The 18,050-nt window shown below is 42.9% G+C and overlaps 1 protein-coding gene across 5 annotated transcripts in view; it reads left to right on the top strand.

The window, feature by feature from the left end:
* dmxl1 (Dmx-like 1) overlaps positions 1–18,050 on the top strand; it is a 32,474-nt gene that overhangs the window by 8,312 nt on the left and 6,112 nt on the right. For 2 of the 5 annotated variants that reach the window (XM_057032936.1, XM_057032937.1), the window contains exons 11-42: positions 12–188; positions 276–517; positions 1,060–1,753; positions 1,952–2,073; positions 2,229–2,318; positions 3,423–3,525; positions 3,639–3,758; positions 3,848–4,072; positions 4,581–5,818; positions 5,997–6,243; positions 6,521–6,654; positions 6,808–6,991; positions 7,078–7,188; positions 7,400–7,569; positions 7,961–8,058; positions 8,332–8,497; positions 9,266–9,394; positions 9,539–9,677; positions 10,074–10,870; positions 11,274–11,345; positions 11,731–11,895; positions 12,693–12,884; positions 13,136–13,212; positions 14,230–14,351; positions 14,440–14,697; positions 15,102–15,313; positions 15,425–15,570; positions 15,702–15,787; positions 15,860–16,055; positions 16,669–16,786; positions 17,188–17,250; positions 17,532–17,618. In XM_057032936.1, the coding sequence (XP_056888916.1) occupies positions 12–188; positions 276–517; positions 1,060–1,753; positions 1,952–2,073; positions 2,229–2,318; positions 3,423–3,525; positions 3,639–3,758; positions 3,848–4,072; positions 4,581–5,818; positions 5,997–6,243; positions 6,521–6,654; positions 6,808–6,991; positions 7,078–7,188; positions 7,400–7,569; positions 7,961–8,058; positions 8,332–8,497; positions 9,266–9,394; positions 9,539–9,677; positions 10,074–10,870; positions 11,274–11,345; positions 11,731–11,895; positions 12,693–12,884; positions 13,136–13,212; positions 14,230–14,351; positions 14,440–14,697; positions 15,102–15,313; positions 15,425–15,570; positions 15,702–15,787; positions 15,860–16,055; positions 16,669–16,786; positions 17,188–17,250; positions 17,532–17,618 (6,980 nt within the window). The remainder of the gene's footprint in view (positions 1–11; positions 189–275; positions 518–1,059; positions 1,754–1,951; positions 2,074–2,228; positions 2,319–3,422; positions 3,526–3,638; positions 3,759–3,847; positions 4,073–4,580; positions 5,819–5,996; positions 6,244–6,520; positions 6,655–6,807; positions 6,992–7,077; positions 7,189–7,399; positions 7,570–7,960; positions 8,059–8,331; positions 8,498–9,265; positions 9,395–9,538; positions 9,678–10,073; positions 10,871–11,273; positions 11,346–11,730; positions 11,896–12,692; positions 12,885–13,135; positions 13,213–14,229; positions 14,352–14,439; positions 14,698–15,101; positions 15,314–15,424; positions 15,571–15,701; positions 15,788–15,859; positions 16,056–16,668; positions 16,787–17,187; positions 17,251–17,531; positions 17,619–18,050) is intronic. The other 3 variants (XM_057032938.1, XM_057032939.1, XM_057032940.1) reach the window with 3 other exon arrangements.

The following is an 18,050-nucleotide window of genomic DNA, read 5'->3' as shown; positions in this document are numbered from 1 at the left end:
TTCTATTGCAGACATTCCTTTACTGCCCTCCATCTCTTCGTTAAGTTGCGGTGATGATGAAGAACCCGGGGGTCTATTCACTGTCCACTGGCTCAACAACAAAGAGCTTCATTTCACCTTAGCAATGGAGGTCTTTCTGCAACAGCTCCAAGGCAGCCTCGAGCAACAAAATGACTCCTCCCAAGAAGGTACTGAAATTTTTTTTTTATTTTTTTAATTTTGTGTGTGTATTTCAAAACTCATATTTGGATACTTTGATTTCTATTTTACTGCAGATGATGAGGATGGTGATAGTTTTGATGGAGAAGATGATAATAGCAGGCCGATTGACCTTGAAGGATCGGAAAACTTGGAACATTCTTTGTCAGCAGTGAAGCACCAGGTGGATGTGCTATTAGAGGAATGGAATAAAAGTGCAGACATGCTGTTCAGTATCCATCCTATTGACGGCTCTCTGTTAGTCTGGCATGTGGACTGGTTAGATGAATACCAGCCGGGCATGTTTAGACAAGCTCAGGTATGTTGACTTTAGATAAACTTCTTGTCAGATAATTAGAGATCTTTGATCTTTATCCAAAATATGTATTATTTCATTAAATAGTAACCTGATCAGAATTTAAATGGTTTGATGTTACTCAGAATTGAGTAGATGTTGCTGTCACTTATTAAACATCTCAGCAAAATGGTGAATAATTCTGACAGCATTTGAATTATGTGTAATTTCAAAAGAAAATTCAATCTTTTACCTAATGCATTTTTTATTAGCAGAGAAATAATTGGACACCTCTCATATGACTGAGTGTGGAGAAGCACCTGAAAGAATCCCAAGTTTCACTGATATTCTGATTTTGATTATAGTTGGCTACTTTAATCAGGGGGGGATTAAAGTTTCTACTATAATTATTGGCATAGACACTTTTAAAAAGAACAACTTCAACAGGATGAAACAACTTCAACAGGATGAAAGAAGGATAGAACTTTTTTAAGCTATTGATTTACCAGATAGCTGGGCTTTAATTAGCTTCAGATATCATTTCTATTTTTATCTTTTTCTCTCAGGTGTCCTTTGTGTCCTGTATACCAGTGGCATTCCCTACAGGTGATGCCATCTCCCTCAGCCACAGTGTGGTGATGTATGCCTGTAACAAGAATGTGGATCTGGCTATCCAGCATGGCAGAAAGCGACCACCTGGGAGCATGATGCCTCAAGCCAAATCTGCTCTAATAAGCTATGGAGGGCAAAGAAAAATTGCAACCTGCAGCAGTCTTCGACTAAGCATTTTCACCCCCAACGTTCTCATGATTTCAAAACATTCAGATGGGTCCCTGAACCAGTGGGCGGTCAGCTTTGCAGAGGACTCTGCTTTCTCCACTGTGCTTAGTGTATCCCACAAGTCACGGTATTGTGGTCACCGCTTCCATCTCAATGATCTGGCCTGTCACTCACTACTTCCTCTCCTCCTCACCACCTCACACCACAATGCTTTGAAGACTCCAGAGGTAGACATCATCCGGGCTCAGGATACCCTTTTCCCAAGTTTCTTTGATTCAACTTCTCAGCCCAACAGGTCGATCCAGGTTTCCCAGGATCCCAACGCCATCTACAGTGAGCTTATATTGTGGCGGGTTGACCCTGTCGGCCCTCTGTCATTATCAGGAGGAGTCTCTGAGCTTGCACGAATCAATTCCCTACATGCATCAGCCTTTGCTAATGTAGCCTGGTTGCCCACGCTCATCCCCAGCAGCTGTTTAGGTGAGCCATTATTTTATTTCAAGACAGGTGAAAACTTCCTTGCTTTAAAAGACAACTGGTTTAGTGAGAATGGTTTGTTTGTTGGAGTGAGCACAGGAAAAATAGCCATTCAATTGGCCACTTAAAGTCCACTTTAACATGAATATCTCTCTCTCTCTCCCTCCTTCTCTCCCCCTCTGCCCCTCCTTTCCCTTCAAGGTGTCTACTGCAATTCCCCCAGTGCCTGTTTTGTGGCAAGTGATGGACACTCACTGAGGTTGTATCAGGCTGTTATTGAAGCCAAAAAACTCTTGAGTGAACTCTCCAACCCTGAAATATCTGTAAGTCTTAATAAGGTTCAGTTTAATTGCTTTTTGTTACTTCCTTATATCATCTTTGGAGTAATTAATAACCAATTAGAGTATGATTAATTTGATTAGCTTTCATATAGTTGTTTCCAGATTGTTTGAAAATGTTAATATGTGCTTAATTTTAGAAATATGTTGGAGAGGTCTTTAACATCATCAGTCAGCAATCCACAGCCAAACCAGGGTGCATTATAGAGCTGGATACCATTACTGAGTTTGTAAGTACAGCATTTTATTGTTTTGTGGATAGACACTGTCCATGTGTGAAATCATCCATAACATAATGACCACTGTCGGGGAATTACACGGCTCATCAAGGCACCTGGGTTATATTGGGCACTAAATAAACATTTGTAATCAAAGCTGATGTGTTAAAAGCTGGAAAACTAAGCAAGCATAAGCACAAGCAATTGAATTTAAAAGGAGCCAATTCGTGATGGCTGTATGACTGGGTCAGAGAGTTTCCAAAAGAGCAGCTCCAGTGGGGTGTTTTAGTGGGGTGTTTAGCAACAATAGTCATGTGAGCATTAGAACTCGTCTGGTGAAATAAGGGAAGAATGTGGCCTGATTTCTCATACCTTCTCCTAAATCACGTGGATGACCAGTTGAAGGTGCCTAGCCTACCTTGTGAACACCTGACAATGGGATTCTCTATAGGAGAAAGGTACGCTAGCAGCTGCAGCTGATTCTTTAAACAATACTCTCCTGGGAAATCTTGGCCCTGCCATCCATATGGATGTTACTTTGACAGACATCATCTACCTCAGCATTGCCGCAGACTATGAAACGTTTCATGGAAATGCTATTCCCAGATGGCGGTGCCCTCTTTTTAATTATAATGTGCCCTGCTACAAAGCAAACATGGTTCAGAAATGGATTAAGGAACACAACAATGAGTTTGAAGTGTTGAATTAGCCTCCAAAGTCCCCAGATGTCCATTTGAGCATCTGCGGAATGCTCTGGACAAACAAATCCGTTCCACAAAGGCTCTACCTCACAACTTACAGGACTCAAAGGATCTGATGCTAATGTGTAGGTGGCAGATACCACAACACCCATTCAGGGGTCTAGTGGAGTCCATTGGGTTTGCAGCAAATGGGAGACTAACACAATGTCGGGCTGGTAGTCTTAATGTTACGCTTGATTATTGCTTATTAATGTAAAGTATATGTAAAGTCTTAAATAATGCATTAAATACAAAGGCCTGATTCAAGCGTGGGCTGTGTTTATTTTGGTGAGTTTTTGTGTGTTTTACTGCAACTTTAGCTCAATTTGCATCTATGTTGATGTGGTACTATAATGATAGTTCTTGTTTTCTGCAGCAGGGGAAGGAGACCCAGCTCCTGCATGTTTTTGAGGAGGATCTCATCATTGGCAGCACGAGAACGGAAGATGTGCAGGAAACTCCCAATTCTGCTCACTCTGGTATCCAGTCAAGGGTTTTTATGCAACAGTGTATCATACTGACTATCTATCTTTTGGCATTGAGATAATGGCTCCAGTCAATAGTAGCATTGGTGTTTGTTGTTTCCTCCTAGTCTCTAGTGAGCCTGCCTTCTCTGCACGGTTCTTTCTTGTGGTTGTTGAATTGACCCCCACCGGACGCTCACTCCTCCACATGTGGCATCTCCAACTCGCCGCTCGGCCCGTCACCCTGGGTTAGTGCTTTAAAACCACTACATCAATCCCACAGAGTCTTTTCTAAAAGATTTGCACACGTTCCTCATTTTCACATTTCCTGTTTCAGAAGAGACGGCACCAGATAAAGAAATCAACACAGCCTCTCCTATGAACAGCTCTCAGTTTACCTTCGACATGTTTGGCTCTCCAGGAACACCAGTAATGAAAAATAAACCCCGCACTTCCAATCTGCAGAGCGCCTGTCGCCTCAGCCTCACAACACACAGAGTGTACAGCCAAGAGCTGGCTCTGCCAGAAGGAGTGGAAGCAATCACTGTTACACCTTCAGCAGGTTAGGAACTATTGGGTCAACTACTGTACATAAATCAAATCCAACTGTTATACTTTTGTAATGAAAAAGATCGCAATTTGGGACAGGAAAACAGTGTCCTTGAATTCAAGGCTCTTGTGTTTATGATGCGGGAAAAGTATTGGTGGTAACAGCATTGTTGTTACTTTTATGGGATAGTATTAATAACCATAACATCATCGTTAAAACAGTCCAATATCTAGGTAAACGTAATAGTTGCTGCTACAGCATTTACAGACATGGATAAGGTGTCATAGTTTCACTGGAACAATTTCTTGAAGACAGCAACATGGTGTGATGGACTATTATAGAACTGCTATTTACTTTAGAAAGTTAAGCAGTTAAACATCTTTCTCTCCAAGAAAGTCTGCTATTTCATGCCAATTCACAGGCTACAATGAAAGTCACAAAAGCAATTTAAGTTACTTTGGGACCAACGAGCCTCTCCCAGGTTTTTTTTAATCGACTGTCTTTATAACAATCCTTTTAGGTCACCTGAGCTCGTCTTGTTCTCTGCCAGCTGGCCGTGTACCTTACCTCCTCGCTACTTCCTGCTCCGATGGAAAGGTGCGCTTTTGGAGATGTAACATGAGTGCGGTGGATGCTTGCACAAAGGACAACTTGTTGAACCAGTGGGAGGAGTGGCCTCTCTTGGTAGAGGAAACACTCCCCAGCAGTAGCGCTGTAAGTGTGCCAGGTTGCCCCATAAAGGTGAGCTGTTGTCACACTGGACGGATCGCAGTAGCTTACAGGAAGACTCCAAATTCACCTCGGGATTCAAGATCTCCACTTAACTCCCACGGTCTGTTGACTTCTCCTCCCGCCTTGACGTCTTCCCCTAACTTGCGCCAGAACAGCTCCTACCTGAATGCAGCCATGACTTTACCACATAGCTCAAATTTCACATCAAGGTTCAACCCGACGAACAGAGAGTCAGCGGTCCACATCGGTATCTTCCAGTGTGAGTCCACTGGTGGTTCACAGTGGATTTTAGAGCAGACCATTGTTTTGGACAGAGATGATCCCACTGCTAACCATGGTAGCAGCAATAGCTCGGCTGGAAGTGCTGATATTCCACATGTCATGGGCTTGATGCCCAAAGAATATTGTCAGGGTCCACCTACAAAGAACCTGGTTCATTTAGACTGGGTCTCTCAAGAGAATGGATCACATATCCTTACTGTTGGCATTGGTACCAAAATTTTTATGTACGGGCGTCTTTCTGGGAAGCCTCCAGAACTTTGCTTACCGTCCGACGCCAGCAGAGACCGTAGCTCGCCTTGTCTTGTTCTGCTTCGGTCAGTTGATCTGGTCTCCTCTGTTGAAGGCTCACTGCCCATTCCAGTTTCTCTCTCCTGGGTTCGAGATGGAATTCTGGTTGTAGGTATGGACTGTGAGATGCATGTCTACTCCCAGTGGCAGCCTCCAGCACCGCCGAAAACCACTGCCCAAGACACAGACATCACCAGCAGCTTTTCTTCCATTATCTCGGCTGTAAGACAGAGCCAGGACGATGGTGCCGGTCCTGGGTCTTTACTGAGCCTTCCCAAGAGGGCAGTGACACGATCAATGATGAGCCTGGCTCAGAAACTCAGCGGGAAACGAACTGCTTATGACCTGCCTGTAGAGATGGAAGATTCTGGGCTTTTTGAAGCAGCTCAGCAACTCTTTCCCACTTTACCCCAGTATCATCCTGTCCAGTTACTGGAGCTCATGGATCTTGGGAAGGTAAGTTGGAAGCTATTAGAAATGAGAGCTTCTCATTTCATTCCTTTGTTACGGAGTGTTGTGTATTAATTACATTACAGAAGATAGTAAAGCAGACATCTAAGCACATTTAGAAAGGAGTAACAGTTTAAATTTGGTGCAGTATGCATATTCATTAACATAAGTTGTCCTTTATAAGGTGCACCGTGCAAAAGCCATCTTGTCTCATCTGGTGAAATGCATCGCTGGAGAAATTGTGACACTTGTCGACAGTACAGCCAGTGCAGAGAAACGCATGCGCTCTCGAACCATCAGCGCCGGAGGCAGCACAGCAGCAAAGATGTTTAACAAAGCGGAGAAGTCCACCTCCGACTACACAGAGATCAGCTCCATCCCTCCACTCCCTCTCTATGCACTTGTGGCAGCTGATGAGGACATTGCACATGGTGGGTATAAACTGTATTTGCCCTGGGGGAGGGGGAAGGGGGGGGGGGACATGGGAAAGTTTAATTGTATTTGGTGTTAAATGGCACATTCTGAAATAAAAACCCAACCCTTTCTGATAATCATGAGTGTATATATTAAAGGTAAATGAAATTCAAAGAAGTGAAAACTGTTTGTAGGTTTGGGAATTTGCTCACCAGCAGAAAGAAAGGTTTCCACACGTGTCTTCAGATGAAATCCATGTTCTCTGTGCTTGAGCTCTTTTATGTGGCTCTCCAGATAAAGTGGACACCGTGAGTGGAGACAGCGGCCATGATTCCAGCCATACCGACACTTACGATGAACTCTTCAAGACAATCAGCATGGCAGATTTAGACCCTTTGGACAGTGATCAGGAGGAAACGGGGTGCAAGGTGAATTTGCTATTAATGTTGAATGGGGTAGAAAATCTTTGAAGTAAAATTTGAGCTTAGCTTTGTCATTCCTCACCTCCTGTTTGTGCCTTCCTTTATACATCCTAATGAAATGTGGTTAATGTTGCTTATTGTTTTGTTCTTGACATGTAGGTCATTGACCTGTCCCAGTACTGTCCAACATACTTTGGTCCAGAACATGCCCAAGTTCTGTCCAGCCACCTCCTTCATTCTAGTTTGCCAGGCTTGACACGGATGGAGCAGATGTCTCTCATGGCATTGGCTGACACTATTGCTACCACAAGCACAGACTTGGACAGCCAAGGCAAGAGCAAAGGTATCACCAAGGAGTCAAACCGAGAGATGAACATGTTTGAATTACATGTACATCACTACATCATTTGCATGTCATTGCTGATCCAGGTGGGGAGACACTGGATGAGTGTGGCCTGAAGTTCTTACTGGCTGTTCGACTACACACTTTTCTCTCTACCTCGCTGCCCCCAGCACACAGAGTGCAGCTGTTACGACAAGGTAGGGAAATGTAGTATATCCTGCTTTAACACTTAGTAGTATGGATGTAAAGAACCGAGCCTCCTGGGGAATTCTAAAAACTTGGTTGTCTTTATGGATGTATTTGCACTTAAGATAGAAAGTGTCGGCACACCAGAGACCATCTTATCATATTATGATGACTAACAATGAGGAGAATATTCCACTCTAATCATTGTGTGCATTTTTCCAGGCCTGTCAACATGCCATTATGCTTGGGCCTTTCATTCTGAAGCTGAGGAGGAGCTGTTGAACATGCTGCCTGCTCTACAGAAGGAGGAGACCACCTGGCCTGAGCTGCGCTCCATGGGTGTCGGCTGGTGGCTGCGTAGCACCAACAAGCTACGTAGGTGTATTGAGAAGGTGAGGTAACACACGGCATTCTTTTGCATTGTAGTGTCATTATATGTTTAGGAGTTTGTCCTGTGCCTTCTTGATCGCTGTTTTCCCTTTCTTGTTGTACAGTGAGCTAATTCCGTCATCTTTTGATGTTATAAAAAGGATTAAGATTGTCCAGGCACATTTACATTTGCAACTTTATTCAATTCAGTTCAAAACACTTTATTTATCCCAGTGTGGGGGTACTTAAGATAACAGAAAATATCAAACAAAAATCAATCAACCGATCATAAATGAACAATAAAAATAAGCATTTTATTGCTAATTTGCTGAGTCCCAATTATTAAATATTAGTTAAATGTCAGTAAAATTGTGGCTTGATTGCACATATCTGTATTTTCCTGTTTTCTGTCAGGTTGCAAGGGCTTCTGTACAGAGAAATAATGATCCTTTGGATGCAGCCATATTTTACCTTGCAATGAAAAAGAAAGCTGTGGTGTGGGGATTATACAGGTAAGGTAAACTAACCTGAAAAACCTACATATATGAACACATTTTTACTCATCAAGCCTAACAAGACTTATTTTCTCTAGACTTGTGTATTGTGTATTGTCCTCCTTTTGCTCCAGGTTTTGTCAGCTTAGCTTAGACTCAAATTTTAAAACTATAGTAAAAGACTATGTGGAAAGATTGCTGATTACCCTTCAGTTAAAAAAACAAAATACAACAACAACCTACAATTTCATTTGTGAGCATTTAGAGTCCATATTACCTTTTTATCTCCAGATCTCAGAAGAATGCTAAAATGACAGCCTTCTTTCGGAACAACTTCAGTGAGGACCGATGGAGGAAAGCGGCAATGAAAAATGCATTTTCTCTACTGGGAAAGCAGCGGTTCCAACATTCCGCAGCCTTCTTTCTTCTTGCTGGTTCCCTCAAGGATGCTGTGGAGGCAAGTGAAAAATACAGGACATGTATTAAACACTGGCCTAGGCCAGCAATACTGCTCTTGGCAGTCGAGCCCTGTTATTTGTTATTTACATGCATAATGTCTGTAGCATTTTAATTTGCATTGAAATGCTAATTATATGTGCTAATTATATTTATAGTTCAGACTGTACCGGTAGAAGCAGTAACGGTCACACATGCATCTCCGGATTATTGATGTAGTTGATGACTCCTGGGTCTTCCTGTCTCTGTTTTTTTCCATCACTAAATGGTCACATGTATCAATCAGACTAAAATCTTGTTACAGTGACCGTGGCACTTCTTTTCAGAACAATTTTCTGTTCTTTCACATATTTATATGTGAAGTAGTGTCTGGGCAGTACGATCACTTCACCTTTTATTCATCAAGGTTATTCCTATTAAGTCCCTGGAGAAATGAGTCAGGTGCTTTCAGTGAGTAACTGGAACATCTGGAAGCATTTTATGGAAATGAGTATCACTCAGGCTATCACTGACTTTATTTCGCTGCCTGGGAGACATTTTCATTGAAATGCACCTCACACCTTTCAAATTAGGGCCAACTGCAGTTATGTAATTTATTCACTTCACTGTATGAATGATTTTTTTTTATTATTCATTTTTTTGTATTTGCATGTTATCTGTTTTTTTGGGTTTATACAAAAAATGGTGCAATATAACATGTGCTGTCCTGTCTAATCTCTTTACCGCAATTTGATTTCCCTGGAAATCGTCTTGCTTTTTTCTCTGTCAGGTGTGCTTAGAGAAAATGCAGGATCTACAGCTGGCCCTGGTGATCTCCAGACTGTATGAGTCTGAGTTTGAGACGGCATCAACCTTCAAAAAGATCCTCCAGAGACATGTTTTGGGACAAGATAAACAGGTGCGACTGTTGATCATTAGTGGAAATGTGAAACTGATAAGTGAGGTTTAACTGTTTGTATTTTACTGTAATGAAACATGTTATTGATGCACTAGAATACCAGACGGGCTTGATTGATATCCATCTATGTGCTCTGTGCGTTAGATCGAGGCGCATAAGGACCCATTTTTGCGGAGCATCGCTTACTGGGTCCTGGAGGACTACAGCAAAGCTTTGGACACTCTGCTTGAACAACCGTGTGATAACTCCTGTGCTGGAGCCACTTTTGGTGAACGTGACGCTGGTAAATCTTATTTTTTCCAGATTGGTTTTTTTCTGTTTCCATCTTTGGGAGGAGAAAATATACAATCTCCGAACTGTCTGGTTCTATTTTCCTCTATCTCTGTATGTAATCACATTTAAAGCTTATAGTCTTTCAAATGCAGTCCTGCAAGTAAATAAGGTTGAGTCCTTTGTTTTCACACAATGTTTCAGGATTTTAAGTATATTTGGTATTGATTATGTCAATGCAGCCTAATTAAGAACAGAACTTTAATAGAAATGGTCTCAGTTAATAGTGCTACCACACAGGAACCCACCTGTATTTACAGCTTTCTTGACATCAGTCAGAGCCTTTTTATTGCCATTTGGTCTGTCAGTGTTTCTAAAGCCCCTGTCTGTGTCTGTACATCCTTAACAGATGGTTCTCCTGTGTCTTCATGCAATCCGGAGGTTTTCAACTTTTACACCTACCTTCGAACCCACCCACTCCTCCTCCGCCGCCACTTTGCCTCCTCAGATAAGGCTAAAGTTGGCCTCACAGCTGAGGGTCGCAGGGCTGATTCCATTAGCCTGGAAGAGAGAAGACTGTTTTTCACAGCTGCGTACGCTCACCTGCAAGCTGGATGCCCCATGCTAGCTCTTGAGGTCCTCTCCAAGATGCCCAGAGTTTGCAAGCATTCTATTCTCCCCAGCCACAAGAATGCAGGCATCTCAACAAACCTCATTACTGGGAGCAGGAACCAACAGACATCTGACTCGGATTGGTCTCATTCTGCTTTGAATGGCTATGAGTCTGATAGTCACAGCATATCCAACAGCCGGTCTGATTCAGTGTTAAGTTTTGACTGGAGCCAGCCTTCACTGACACTCCCAGATGAGTCCCTGGAGCTAAAGTGGGACAGTGACAAAGATGACGACGAGGAGGTTGATCAACAGGATGAGGATGAAAGTGAAAAAAATCAGAGTAGAAGAAATGCAGACAGCAGTCAAATGTTCCGCGAGACGCATGATTCCATGTCAACAGTAGTGGGAATGGGAGATGATAGCGAGGACAGCGACGACTTCATAACACCTTCCAATGATATTCTGGCTGCTCAGCTGAAGTTTACTGCCTGCTTGAAAATCATGACCAATGAGCTCCGCACCCTCTCAACAGGGTATGAATTGGAGGGAGGAAAGCTGCGTTACCAGCTCTATCAGTGGTTAGAGCGAGAGGTAATAACACATAAATACATGAGCCCACACCTGCTCAAACCTTGTAGCAAACATCATTCTATTCTGTTTGGTAAAGGCAAAGACTGTAGCTTTCTCAGAGGAAGTGCAACAAATTTAACTTAAAAGACTAACTTAATCCTGCTACATCTCCGAAACCCTCACAAATTTCCAGCCAAGTTGTGTCTTTTTCCTCATTTCAGTACCCAAATAAGAAATTGTAGTCTACATTAGTTCTCCTTTTTCCTGCTTTGTTGGTCTGCTTACACACATAAATTAATTAAAGACAAAAAGATTTGGTTTGTCCTTTCAGCAGCTTTTAACTTGGAAACTTGTAAGGAACTCGATCTTTCTTTGAAAAGTCTTTGAGTTGACATGAAATAAAAATATGCTCTTGTTTTCCCAGGTGCTGGCTCTCCAGCATTGCTGCAGCTACAAGCCCTGCTTACCAGAACTATGTATCCAGGAGGAGGAGCAGGTACGTGCGGATAGCTGGGCCCTTTCCCGTTAGTTAGATTGTCATGAGGAAAAATTAAAGTTGTACTTATATTAAAAGGACAACAGCACATTGTGGTTAGAGAAATTGTTGCTTGAAATATGTTAGCTGAACCTTTTGGCCTAATATTGAATCATGTCTTATTGTTTGATGCATAATCCCAACATGCAGTTGTAAATCTTGCATAATTGTCCAATTTTAGACGGATGCTACATTTAATGGTGTATTTACATTTTAGATAATGTCAGACTGTTTAAAGAAGTGAGGCTAATGCTGGCATGTGTGGGTTATTAATCCTAATATATCGACCAAAATAAATGCAGATATATTGTGAATAAAACTAATACAATAAACACCTATTTTTTAGGCTGTGAGCCCCCATGACAACCAAAAGAGCAGAAGACACTGGCTGCAGAGCAACCAGCCCCTGCTCAGAATGTTTCTGAGTTACTGCAGCTTGCACGGCTCACATGGTGGAGGACTGGCCTCCGTGCGCATGGAGCTCATATTACTGCTCCAAGAGTCTCACCAGGTAGTTCAAGTGTGGCATGATGCATGCTCTCAGAAGTAGTGTGTGTGGGGGGGTGTATCGGCTGTATGCAGGCACTTTGACCTAGTCGGGTGATAACATATTCTCTTTGAAGTGAAGGATACTGGGCAAGTGAGCGTGAAAAATACAAATGGAAAATGAGCATAATGCCATGTGAAAGCATGTTTTTAACTGCTTTTCCAACGCCCACACACTGAGTCACTGAGACTCATCCAGAGCTACTTGTAATATACTGATGAATGTCTGCACACCTCCAGCAATAAGATGACCGTGTGCTGTTTCTCTGAGCTCCTGAGGGAACTCCTGACTTAGGCTGGCTATTAAAAGGGTGACTCAAATTTTAGGAGATAAACAACTGAGCTGCAGTTGGGGGGGGGGGTTGAAATGTTAGCACAGTCCATGGGGACTGGGAATCCATTCTGTTCTTTGATTTTTAAAATAGAAACAGGATCTTTTTGTCTCAGCTCCACGTTTTTGCCTTGTGTCTTCATTATTTTTAAGGATTTAGATTTATTTTTGTTTTATTTTTGTCAAAGGCCATTGATAAGTGATGGCTGAACATGATTCATCAGCCATTACAGCTGATCATATTCAAGGATATAGTAAACACACATTTGCCAATAACAAAAGGTTGTCTCTTATCAGCTCCATTGACATTAATACTATGCCACGTATATACTGTAGCTCTGACAGTTTTTTCTGCGCATTTATACATCTGTTCAGCAGCTTTCTTGCCTACATGCCGTAGTGACTAAATTTCAGTGTCTGACCCTCTTCAGGATGACTCCATTCAAACAGCAGTGGCCCCCTGTTGTCAGCAAACCTCCTTCCCCCTCCTGATGGCATGCACAGCCAACGTCAAAACAGTGGTGGCTAATCCCATTGTCTACCTGACCAACCTGACTCATGACATCCTGCAGACCATCATTGCGCTTGACTCCCCTCCTCACCCTGATGTGGTTACTAATGAGGTAATGAGCTGTCCTTTATCAGTGGTGATCATAAGCTGTCTAGCACAGTGCAGGTTTTCCACTGTGGAATACTCCCCGCCATATTCAGTTGTTGCGGGTCATAGATGAGTGACCCCATGGTCACCCATAACAAGGCAACAGCTGTCACACAACATGAGATGCTGCGAAGGAGGTTGCTTTTAGTGGAGCTTGGAGGCTGTATTCAAATACTTTTGAATTCCATTTTGCTCTTTTTCTACTCCGTATTTCAGATCTTTGTAATGCAAACCCTTGCCGCCTCCTTATCAGCCTGCATTTATCAATGTCTATGTGATGGACACACCCACAGGTATGTTTTTCATTGCTATTTTTTATTAATTTTGAAGTAGGCCTTGCTGTACACTTATCTGTTGCTGTGGTTATTTTGAACAAGCTCACTGGTATTAGAATAAACCATGTTTATTGTAAAGGACGACCTGTTTAAGGAGAAATAGAGGGAAGTGTTCTTGCCAAAAATATGCATCAATTTAAACCATACTGGGAATGAGATACGACAGCTGCATGCCTGCTTTAAATTCTTTATCACAGTTTTGTTTTGTTTTTTTAATTTTGCAGAACACAAAAGAGCAACATTGTTTATTTAAGACTGTTGTGTTCTGTCAGCGTCAGTCACTCTGACAGTGCGCAATCCGTAAGGATTTTAAAATTTAAATGAGCTTATCAGTTTTGGGGTTTGCCTTTTTCCTCTTTTGGTCCTGCTCCTGTGTGGATTGTCGAAACCTACATACTTTGCACATGATCGGCTCCCAGTCTAATAATTTCAGATTGTGTCACCGGCACACGCCTTGCTTACTAAAAACATGATGCGGAACTGTAGCACTCGCACTGTTGACTGATAAATGTGAGAGGGCGTCTGAGCTTAGAATGGGAATAACGGGTGCTTTTATATATCATGCAAATCATTGGCTGACTTATTTGGCCTCTGGTTGATGATAAACTCTCCCTAATACATGGTTCATCCTAAATTTCTGTAATAATCCCTAAGTGTCAGCAACACATGGTGGAATTTGAATAATATATTAATGACTATAGTGTTATAACAACTGAGACAGTGTTATGACTGTGGTAACTACAACACCTACTTCTAAAGATATTCCCTTTTATCCATCTGTATATCTATATATTTGATGTAGAAGAGGGCAGACTTTAAAGGGAACTCATGAAATATTCTGAGTTAAACACTCTACAAAATTTCACCTCAAACTTTATAACAGCTTTATACCAGGAGAACTTTTCACAGGAGCACCCCTTCACTCAGGAAGGGTTTCCATATTACTTTATTTGTTTTTTTTCACATCTCCCTCAGCCATGTCAACACTTTTACTGGAACTGTGTATCAGAGTGTGTTGCTGTCCCAGAAGCAGCACGGCAGAACCTTCAGCATGGAAGAGTCCGTTCAGCCCAATACCTCTCCTGCTCAGTGGCCAGGTACGTTGGCTGAAGCGATTATCCAAATATTCTGTTTGTAATTTGGTAAATAGCATTAGTATGCGGTGTTATTAATCCCTGTTCCCAGGTATTGCATCTCTGTGTCGCCTGTTGAGCTCAGCGGGTGACGAGAACCAGCCGGGCTTAGCCGTGCTGCTCTGTGAGATCCTGACTGCCGTCTTCCTCAGTCTGTTTGTTCATGGCTTGGCAACTCACTCCAGCAATGAGCTGTTTCGCATCGTGGGCCACCCCCTTAACAACAAGCTCTGGGTGACAGTGTTTGGAGGAGGCGCTCGGATTCCTGTTGTGGCGAAGGCCAACAGTCACACAAAATCACCCCCTCCAGGTTAGTCGGAGTTGGTTTGGCTAATGTGTTTGCTCTCAGCCTCCCTGAGAAAGTCTCCCTCCCTCTCTGTCCGGATTGTTTCCATGTGAACAGCAGTTAAAACATATTAATTTTTGCTAAATGAATTGCCGTCCGGTTGGAAGGGCGAAGACAAATCCTTCTAGCAGTTAGTGTGAGAGCACTCTTACTCACACCTTCGTGAGTCAGAGTAATGCAGTCAAAGCTTGTCCTTATTGGGTAAAATATGCACATTTCTTTAGTTTATATCTTCTTTGCTGCTGTGCTTTTCACCAGGAAAGTTGTGATTGTTATCACAACTGTTATCACTCTCTATGTAATATGAGAATCCATGTTTAAGTAGCAGCTGAAAATCAGAGTCGCATTTAATTTTATTTCCTTTTAAGACACCCCGGCCTCACCCAGTTCCTCCAACGGGACTCCAAGACGATTTCGGCTCCTGTCATCACGTAGTGGGTCCAGGGGGGAGTCGGGAATAGAGGAAGAAGGCCCCTCCAGTCCAAAACCTCAGCCTGTGGTGGAGCAAGAAGCAGCTTCCATCTTTAAAGAAAGATTTATCCATCCAGACCTCAGCATTTGGGATTACCTTATCACCAAGGTGATCCAGAAAACACTTATTATAAGGCCTTTTTGGGCTTCGAGGAGCAGCCAGGAGGTTTTGTGTTGATCCTTTCTCTATATTCATTACTATTACTTGGTTTGCTTTTAGCCTTTGCTACCTCCATCAGAAAGCAGAATTGAATATGATTCTGAAGAGAGCCAGAGTAGTCAGGATGAAGATGACGACGATGAGTTTGAAGATCCATTTGACCCCAATACGCCACAAAGGGAGCACTCGAATCACAATTCATACAGGTACCGATACAGCGCTTCTCATTAGAAGTGGTTAAGAGGAGTAAACCTGTACTTCTGTTTCAGTGTGTTAGTTGTTTGTGCGCTGAACACATCCACACTTTTCTCCATATTCCCTTTATTTTTTCACACAGTTGGTGTTTGATGCGTTTGGCAATGGTTCAGCTGGTGTTGGTCAACCTGAGATCGTTCTTCCCAATGGCAGGATATGATCTATTGGGTAAATACTCCCAACACACACTCTGATGTCATCACCGCCCCCATTTTTTATACATTTGTAACTCTGTTTCAGATCTGCCTGCCTGCTCCCCCCTCTGTCACGCTGCGTTGAAAACGCTGCAACGCTGGGAGCAGGTGCTGCAGAAAAGGCTGCAGATCTTTGGGGGCCCCCCTCTCAAATACATCTCAACTCCCCTTCAGGATGAAGCGCCTGGTCCCGCCCTGCTGAGACACAAGGCCCTGTATGAACCATCAAACACCCCATTCAGGTGCAGATATAGGAAGCCTCACACAGATATGTTATAGAGGAAGACGGCATGTTATACCGAATAGGCAGGGTGATAAATGTTGTTTTTGGTAAACTGCAGTTTGTGTTCCGTTTGATCTGGTCTTTAGTGTTTTTATTTCATTAGCATTTTGCATCCTCTCGAGGTCTTCTGCATACGTTTGCATAAGGCAGCGCTTGCTTATCTTGCTACAACTTTAAACATCCAGCAATGCCCCTCAGCCCTCTGACAACATGAATTCATACATCGAGGGGGGCGTTGGGCTGGATAGATTATATCATACCAAAGTAACAGCACATCATACAAGTACGAGGCAGTAAGTAATTGTTCCAAAGTTTAGCCTACAGCTGTTCGTCACCAGCGGTTTCCACACACCACAGCGCTGTTCGAATTTACTTTTCTTGGAGGGAAATCGCTTCATCTGTGTGATTTTGATATGTTTTGCCTAAAGCTGCAGTTATTTAGAGAGAGCTAACATCAAGACCAGTGGCCCAAATAAAATATATGCACATATTCTCTCTCTGTATCCGAAAAGGGTCACGGCTGATTTATTAAGCGTTCGTGTTAAAAGCTGGAGGTGCTTTGCTCCTTTCAGGACGGGCCACCCTTCTGCGCTGCCAGTGAAGCGGCTCTGGCAGTTTCTGGTAAAGCAGGAGGAAGTGCAGGAGACGTTCATTAGATACATCTTTACCAAGAAACGGGACCCAAATCAGGTACACCCACTTCTGCCTAAGCGCTGCGCAGCAAATCCTCACTGAATAACCCATAAACCGCTTTGTTCTAATAAAACCCTACAACCTGGCTGATGTGTAATCACCCCAAGGCATCGATGCCGTTTATGTGTCTGTTGGCAAAGCCACTTTTGTTTATACTGTTGCTGTCGTTCCGCATGCCAAGCACACGTTTTATTACTGCCTCCAGTTGCATGTCGATGCTGTAATTTTATTCAAATGATTGCACCCTGTCTAATTCACTGCGTAATAATCCAGTCTCTGTGTTTGCCTGCATGGTTCACGGCTGTTTTGTGTGTGTGTGTGTGTGTGTGTTGTGTGTGTGTGTGTGTGTGTGTGTGTGTGTGTGTTACTCCCCTCTGCTGCTTCCCCAATCATTAAAGTTGGGCGAGGACCAGACTGACAATATGAAATGTTCAGGGATGGAGGAGACAGGAACCCATCAGGTACTGCTGCTTCAGATAAATTCTGATTCATGCTATTTTTAGGTCGGGGGGGGCGGGGGGATCATGTATTTGCTGGCTGAATTTTTGAATCTGTTTGAAAGCTGTGACCAGTGTTTATATATCTTAGATTTATGTTGAGATGTCCGCTACTGTTGCACCGTGTTGGGTTTTTTTTGCATGTTTTGCATTTTTTTACGTTTATGTTTTACACACTCACATGCATGTTTTTGTTCTGTCCTCTAAAAAGTAAAACAAAGCCTTATTTTCCTCCTGCTGATCAGAACGTAGGAAATGAACCTGATGTTGATGGACTAGTTGAATTACTGAATATTTCCACACCTCCAAGAATGAGCCTAAGCCTCTTTTGGGTAATATTTGACAATATCCTTGTTCTACCAAGAGCAGTTACTGCACAATCATGTGGGCTATGACTGTGTAAACTAAAGGTAATTTGCAAAAATACGCTTCAGTGGCTGCGATACGCTAAACTCCTGCAGTGTGGCCATGCAGGAACATAATCCGAGGGAACGTCTGAACCCTTTTAAGCAAGGCTTGAGTTGCACACTGCATTGATGCTACATTGAGTCTTTTTAATCTTCAGGCTCTTACAGTACACGCTGCCACCAAACACGCTGCCACATTGCCGCTCCTCCGTTCGGCTCAGCGTTAATTAACCCAGTCTCTCAGAGGACGGGCTACGGAGCCCAAGAGCTTCTGATTAAAAGACCTTACAGTGCTGCAGCAGATCCACGTCTCACAGGGATGTTTAGCTCAGAAAAATGGCTAACCACCATATTTCG

This window comes from Takifugu flavidus, chromosome 5 (assembly GCF_003711565.1).
Source record: "Takifugu flavidus isolate HTHZ2018 chromosome 5, ASM371156v2, whole genome shotgun sequence".
Taxonomy (NCBI): Eukaryota; Metazoa; Chordata; class Actinopteri; order Tetraodontiformes; family Tetraodontidae; genus Takifugu; species Takifugu flavidus.
This window is presented reverse-complemented; position numbering and strand designations above follow the sequence as displayed.